Source organism: Daktulosphaira vitifoliae, unplaced genomic scaffold (genome assembly GCF_025091365.1).
Source record: "Daktulosphaira vitifoliae isolate Bord-2020 unplaced genomic scaffold, ASM2509136v1 Scaffold_4, whole genome shotgun sequence".
In the NCBI taxonomy this organism is placed as follows: domain Eukaryota; kingdom Metazoa; phylum Arthropoda; class Insecta; order Hemiptera; family Phylloxeridae; genus Daktulosphaira; species Daktulosphaira vitifoliae.
In genome coordinates, this window is record NW_026099575.1 from 21688841 (window position 1) to 21697381 (window position 8541).

The 8541-nt window shown below is 29.6% G+C and overlaps 1 protein-coding gene across 1 annotated transcript; it reads left to right on the forward strand.

Moving 5' to 3' along the window:
• The first annotated feature begins 6366 nt into the window (after nt 1–6366).
• On the forward strand, nt 6367–7368 carry LOC126904995 (uncharacterized). Its single transcript, XM_050684398.1, has one exon. It carries the CDS (start codon nt 6367–6369, stop codon nt 7366–7368), a length of 1002 nt encoding a protein of 333 aa, XP_050540355.1.
• The last annotated feature ends 1173 nt before the right edge of the window (nt 7369–8541 follow it).

Consider the following 8541-nt stretch of genomic DNA (forward strand, 5'->3'; position numbering starts at 1 on the left):
CGGTAACCAGCTGTCACTCCTGGATTAAACTCGTGAACCGTATGACTCGGAATTCCGTTGTCAAATGCACCATAAGCAGCGTTACAATTTATTTTTATACTAATTAAATTATTTATATTAGCAACTTGATCCGATATATGTATTTTATTAGCGACGAGTATCTTTTAATGAAAGCCTAAAATACCACAAATACTATTTTCAACGCTGAAATATATCTCTTGGCTGCACTAAAATTTAGATTTTAAAGTGTTTTTACTAACCTTCAACATGAATGAGACTTTATACGACTGAAGACGTTCTTCTAGATATTTACTAATGTCTTCAAGTTCATAAGTGCCTTCAGGCACTTTAATTTCTATGTTATTTTCAAGTAGCTCGTTATTTGTATTTATCAAAGTGAATGTATTGTTTGACTTGTCAATATTTGGTATTGAATTACATCCGTAAAATCCCAACAACGTAACCTCTGGTGTTTTAATATGTAATAATGCACGAATATTGAAATAAAGAATAAATATAGAATAAAACGGATTCTAACTAATGATCAGAGGTGTCGCGTTTACAATATTGTATTTATTTTCCTTTTTTGATAAGTAAATAAAATTCAAAATAAAACAATTATCAATAAAATATGTATCAATATACATTGGTGTTAATAATATTGTAAATAAGTGAACGTGTTCATTAACAATAAATAAAATACACGATTCAAAGTCAACATATATTAAATTATTAATGAATAATATGTTCAGTTCACTGTCTTAAATAAAAAAAAGTCATATTTTAATGTTTACTACACTATTAATATATCAAACTTTTTTATTCCTACTGATCATCCTTTGATAGTAGAAATTTATTTATTTTTTAATACAAGGACATATTTTTGTTTCAACATAAGGGAGTGTAATATTGTCTTTAAAGTAGGAAATAAAACATTTTACTTAACATTGTAATGTTTGCTATAACTGTAACGTAATTGTAATATTCAGATCTATTTGTCTATAAACCAGAAAGTACATATTTTTGAGATTTTTGTACATTAACTTTGTATTAGATTTTCTAAAGAGGAAAAAAAATATTTTAGTGAATGAATGAATTTAATTGTTGGGGAAAGTACCTCGGGATCACAATCGGTAATCTCATTTTTGTGTTGTACGTTTTAGACAAAGTCTTTACTGTCATATATTATTTATTGTTCTTTGCGTGTTCTTGTTTTATACATTTTATCTTGTTTTAATTATGTATTTTTATTATTATATTTAGACTATTTTTCATTTCTATTATTCTAACTAAAGGCATAAGAAATTTCTTATTAAAAAACGGCTGGGTCTTTATAAGACACGTCCTTGGTTATAACTTAACGAATAATTTGTGCTAGTAATAAATAGGACTCAAAAGTTTTCTTTACTTATAAAGCTAAAAGGTAGTGTTGTTAAAGATACAACATAGTTGTAACTTCAATCGACATTGGTACAACAGGTTTAAAATATTTTATGTGAGTATTTTGTAAAAAAAACACTTTCTTCATTATTTAAGCTAATAAGCCGTTCAATTTTTATTAATCTTAAAAAAGCTCATATCAAAGACGTATTGATACTGTATGAACTAGTGATGGGCATTTTCGAATATTTTAAACTATCGAATAACTATTCGCATTGTTTTTATGCAACCGAATAGTTTATTTTTAGCAAAAACTATTCGAATATATTGTGTAAATATCGAATATTTTTACTATTCGAATAGTTTTTGAATGACTATCGAATAGTTCGATAGTTACTATTCGATATTTCCCATGACTAGTATGAACGCAGCGCCCGGTGGTATTCACGCAAGTTCGTTAACGTTCATGGTTTTATTTTGTCTTAAGTCTTTGGTTATGTCGAGGATAAAGAATAAGGTGAGTAGGCTGTATGAATGAATGTAGAATGAATTTTACAATATATAATTATAACATTTAAATGTATTATACAAAAATCATTAAATCTTTTATACACCAATGTGGATAGGGGGACACTTAATACTAATGCCACAATGGCGTTGATATAAACAAATAATAAATTATAAAAGTGAGTAAGTCTTATAAAGAAGATGAACAAGCATTATACTTATCGGCTAGTTGAAACGGCGGATGATAATGTTGTATATTGAAAGGATCAATTGAAATCAAATGCAAGTAGTTGACCAACGTGTACAATATGTTGTGAACGTTATTTTGGCGTATCTCAGAAAATATGTAGACCCAACGGCGATATACTGAGCGCACAGGGTACGACAATCGCAAAGGTGATATTTTACTTTTACAACAAAACTAATGACTCGCAAGCACCATAGAGCTTATAGCTAAAAAAACGCTAAGATGGCGGCGATAATCCAGATATAGAGAGAACACCGACAACAACTCGATGTAGCACAACAATAGCATAAATAATCACAACACAATTTTGCAACAACATATTGATGTGTATCTGTTGGATACACAAGTATAGAGTATTTTAATAAAAATAAACTAACAAAATATGTGTAAATTAAAATATAATAGTTTTTAATAACATTGTTTCAACTTTGGACATGATTTAATGTAATAGTAATTAATTATAACAAATAGTTTCTTAATAAATTGCGACCTAAAAAAAGTATAAAAAAGTTTTATTTTTAATCGTTTAAGTAAAATATCAAGTGAGAACTTGGGTTCATTAGTGTTATTAATTAACTACGTTTATTTGTAAATGGGTCTAAACGCGTAATTCTATACCTATATAAATACGTGTAAATTGCAATTGATGTTATTTGAGAGCACATCATATTTCGGACGGTTGTTGTCATGCGACGGCAACGCGAATACTGCAACAGGTAGTTCTGAAGTGGAAGTCGAACGACAAGGCGCAGCAGACGGGCAATCGCATATACATCGGTAGTTATTATATTGACAATATACAGGTACTACCAAACTGGAAGTCCGACGACAAGACGGAAGAGCACATTAGTTAGAAATTAAAACTTTCGGTGTAACATTATAATGCCCAATGAAGCAAGAAATAAGAGTTCACTAAAAAATTTCATACTTGGTCATTTTAGCTTCCATGCGAAGCTGAGAAGGTATTAATTTTACCATGATGTGTTTATTTATTTTTTTTTTTGTGTCTGTCACTACTTTTTCTTAGCTCTCACTGGACCGATTTCTTTTAACAATACGTCAAAAGATCACAAATTGTATCTAGTTGAAGACATTACCTTTAAATATTTAAAAATTTTCCTTCGTTCCCCGCAAATGGGGGAAATATCCAAAAAAATTACAAATTTAAAAATCGGTAAATTTTGTCATTTTTTTCACTTTTTTTTCTTAAAACTTCCATAAATTTTTCAAAAATCAACAAATCAACATAAATTTTTTTTAAACTGAAACCTTAGATATTTCCCTTTTATTTGATATGATTTTTTTGAAAATTTAACACTTAATCTGCTCATAGGGGGGGGATTTAAAATTGCAACTTTTTTACAAAAACTAACTTTTTCAACTTAATTTTTGAAAATTTTCCGGAAATACTGCTTCCTTTAAACATATACCAAATGAAAGCTTATTTTATGTACTGTAAAATGATGAAAAAAAATTTGTCTCGACACTTCATCTTCTGCATGCAAACGGCTGCCGTAGTTAAAAAAACGCTATTTTTATGTTAAAATTTGGGTTTTCTATTTTATTTTATTTTAAAATATCTTATCAGGGGAATACACAGACTTTCATGAATATTATGACCCCTCTGTGCTGGGTTTTTAAATTTGTGATTGATATTGCCAAGAAATAATTTACATAAACAAATGTATAAATGCACACATTTTTTTATACCGATTAACAAACGGATATAGGAATCGTAAAATAAACGCCATTTGATATTTATCAAAAATCACTTTATCATATATCATTTTGTTAAAATTTTATTTCCAAAGAATTATTGTTTATGACATACTAGGCGTGAAAAACCTCGTATATGCAAAAAATAGAACACAAAAATATTTATCTCTGAGTTAAAAAAATATACTACTTGGCGATAGGGTCATGTGGGATAATTGTACACCATTGGGGTAATAGTAAATGCATTTTTTCTCTGAGAATATATAGAAGATTTTATTTTAGATTGAAAAGCTGAAAAGAAAAATTGAGTGTCGAAATGCTCATATAAAATTTAATTTAAGTTTACATTCTCTATTGTGTGCGAGTAAACTTAGTAAACGAAGTGCGTACACAAACTCAATACAAATAAAACCCAGCACAGGGGGGTCGCGGCTCAGTGGTGACGTGGCATAGTTGAATCAAGTATAATGATATCTNCAGTGGTGACGTGGCATAGTTGGATCAAGTATAATGATATCTGACAGTGATTAAAATCACTATCAAAAAAAAACGCTTCGATGCAAATCTTTAGATAGTGTTTAATTCTAAAAAATTGGTGGATTATTCCAAAAGCTTCATAAACTGCTAGTTCCTTATTAATATCCTGATTAAGATAAAGTAAGTCGAATGAAAAAAGGAATATTCAAAAATAGTATTTCCCATAAAAAAATTATATTGATCAATACACTTTTCAATAAGTTATAACATAATAAAGTTAAAAATGTAAAATACAAAATCAAAAATTTTCACACAAAAATAGCATTCGGTAGCCATTTTCACCTTGAAGTTAAAATAAAGTCCGAAATTTTTTTTTTTTTCATGATAAAGTATATTAAATTAGATTTAATTTAAGATATATATAAAAGTGTCAGACCTTCCGGAACACTTTCAAAAGTTAAGTTGAAAAATATAATTTTTTTTAAAAAAGTTGTCATTTTATATCCCNTAATTTTTTTTAAAAAAGTTGTCATTTTATATCCCCCCCTGTGGGCAGGTAAAAAGTCAGATTTATAAAAAAAATATACCAAATGATAGGTAATGACATCATGCATTTTAAAAAAAAAAATTATATTAATATGTTCATTTTTAAAAAAGTAACGGCAGTTTTTAGTAAAAAAAATTGAAAAAATTTCGAAAATTAGCGATTTTTAAATTTGTAATTTTTTTGGAGGTTTCCCCCATTTACGGGGAACGAGGGAAATTTTTTCAATTTTTAAGGGTAATGTCTTCGACTAGATACGATTTGTGATCTTTTGACGTATCGTTGAAAGAAATCGGTTCGGTGAGAGCTGAGAAAAAGTGGTAACAGACACAAAAAAAAAAACACATCTTAGTAAAACCAATACCTTCTCAGCTTCGCATCGAAGCTAAAATAAAAAAACACATCATAGTAAAATTAATACCTTCTCAGCTTCGCATCGAAGCTAATAAAGAGTATTTTATAATAAAAATGACACTCTTCAACAACTTTATTCCAGAAATCAATTTACTCTATGTTCTGAACATTAATAGATATTTTAGAAGTTTTAGCCACAAAAAAATCTTTGCGTGAAATAGCTAATATACAAATAGCTAATTTTAATTAAATAAATAGTGAATTAAGAAATTCTAATAATAATAATATATAATTTTTTTTTTTAATTAGTACTTTACTCACTCAGTCGTAGATAATGTGAAAAATACCCGAGTAATGTACGAAATAAACGTTTTTATAAATAATATTTTTACATTAACCAATAGGTACAGGTAGTGTTCACATTACCCGGATAATGTGAACTCTAACCATACTTTGTACTTTAGCCGTAACATATATTTAGTCATTACTGAGAAATGAATCAAGACGTTCGATGTGAGTAACTGTGAGCATTTGATTTCATTGGAAATAACCTGCCGTTATAATAACTGTGCCTTGAGCACAGTGGAAAATTGGAGAATTTACGATCAAATGAATCCACCCATGTAGAACACAAACTAACATTAACTATTACTCTTTCCTTCAAGTAACAGATTGTTATTGCTATTCAAACATTAACTGTTATAAATCACTGTTACTGTTATTTTGTCTCATCACTAGCCTTAACTGGAAACACCATATACACCAGAAAAGAATGCAAGAAAAGAGAAGCTGTGAATGTGTTGAAACTTTCATGGATTGTCGTATTATTTGAAAAGCTTGAGGATTTATCCATGTTTGCAGTTGATTGCTGACGTTTCGAACTCATTGCAGAGTCCATTTCGGAGCGATAGTTACTGCTCAGTGGCTGAAACTATACTGGCGGCTTATCTTGTTATCAGTCTGTTTTCATACGTTGGTTGTTTATTATATCAGTTGTTTACCGTAACGGGTGTTTATCATATCTGTTTATTACTCATGTTGTTTATGGTATCTTGTTTTTGCTGATGTTTTTGTTGATGTTTTTGTTGATGACTTTGTTTTTGATTATTGCTGTTGTATGTTAAACAGCATACAGTTCACTATGGAAACAGAAGAAAACAGCAAATTGCCATATTTGGATGTAGTGGTTAATAAACAACCTAATGGAAAATTCGGCACAGGAGTATACAGAAAAAGTACACATACTGATAGATATTTACACGCCGATTCACACTACTGCCCCTCGCAAAAAATGGGACTATTACACACAATGGCAACAAAAGCCGTCAGAATAGCTGATGAAAACCACATGAACGAAGAAAAAACATACCTACAACAAGTACTCAAAAACAATGGATACACAATCAAAAATAACAACAAGGCAATCAGAAAAGCAGAGAAAAGAAAAAACAAAACACGCAATGACGATGAAGAAAACAAAGAAGATGAAAAGAAAGGAATTTTAATACTACCGTACATACAGGGAATCACTGACCGCATTTCAAAAATCACACAAAAACTTAAACTAAGAAGTGTTTTTAAACCGAACACAGTCGCAGGATCACTACTCCGGAACCCGAAAGAGAAGCTACTAGAGATGCAAACACCCGGAGTATATGAAATACCGTGCTCTTGTGGTAAATCCTACATTGGACAAACAGGAAGAGCTATTGCAACAAGAATAAAAGAACACGAAAAAAACGTGGATTACCAAAGGACAAAAAAATCCGCAGTAGCCAAACACGCTAAAAACAAAGGACATGACATCCAATTCGATAAAGTAAAAATACTAAACAAAGAAACTCATTTTGGCAAACAAATGTACAAAGAGGCAATAGAAATCGAAAAATTTCCAGAGAATTTCAACAGAGAAGACGGATGGAAAATAAGCAAAACTTGGTTACCCATCATACACCAGACAAACAGTTCAATACAAGAGAAAGTTACTATCAACATAATGGAAAACTGTCGATGCAGAAAAGGAAGACCAAATGCCAAGAATGTCAAAAAAAAAAAAAACAACAATAATCAAAAACAAAGTTGTCAACAAAAACATCAGCAAAAACAAGATACCGTAAACAACATGAGTAATAAACAGATATGATAAACAACCGATACGATAAACAACTGATATGATAAACAACCAACGTATAAAAACAGACTGATAACAAAATAAGCCGCCAGTATAGTTTCAGCCACCGAGCATTAATTATCGCTCCGAAGATGTACTCTGCAATGAGTTCGAAACGTCAGCAATCAAATGCAAACATGGATAAATCCTCAAGGTTTTCAAATAAATAGAAGCTGTGTTGAATCTATTGGTCATATGAAAAGCATTCTTAGTTATCATTAGATAACATATGTCAATTAAACAAAGCGTTCAAAAACCTATCTAGACTAACGAAATTCAATTGTTGGGTTGCACTAGTAACTCTAACATAGACGTTGGACAAGACTGTCAAATTATAGCACTTGTTGCCATCGTAATGGCTTACCGACTCGACATATATGAAATGTACATGCTGTTATATAGATCGTAGCAGATGAGCATTCGGTTTATATGTAAACAANCGTAGCAGATGAGCATTCGGTTTATATGTAAACAAATGTTTGAAGACCCATAAAAACCTAGTGGAAAACCAACTATTGGACAATTTTCAATAATCTAAGACGTTTAAAATGCGTTAATCAAATTAATCCCATATTACGCTTATTCGCTCTGTTCAGCACATTCAGTTGTCCAGGAATAAAAATGAAAATGATATTTAAAATTATTAAATATAGTAAAATAATATTGATTTATTTTAATAATATTTAGATAAAAATGAAGTCACAAAATACCGGTATGTCGTAAAAATACTCCTGTAATCCGAATAGTTATACTAGAGACTTGAACATTTCACCGCTTTTTCTTTATAAGACTTTCTAACATTTTTAATTATTAACAATAGGATTTATAATTGATATTTTAAGTAATTTTTCAAAAGGTTTTTTTTATAAAAAAAAAATTACTTTTTCAAAATTAAAATAAATATATGTTTTGAACTTATGTTTACTTTGACCTTTTTTTAGTAATACAAGTTAAAAAAATTTTAAATTCTAAAATAATGGCTTGAAGGCACTTTTATCTTAATTTTTCTCCAGTGGAATATAAAATTAAATTATGAAAATTTCACACATATTGTTGACAAATGTTCACTTTACGAGGTGTGTTCAAAAAGTAAGGTGACTTTTCAAATTTCGCGGGCTACGTCCGTTCGAACTTAGATTTTTTTTT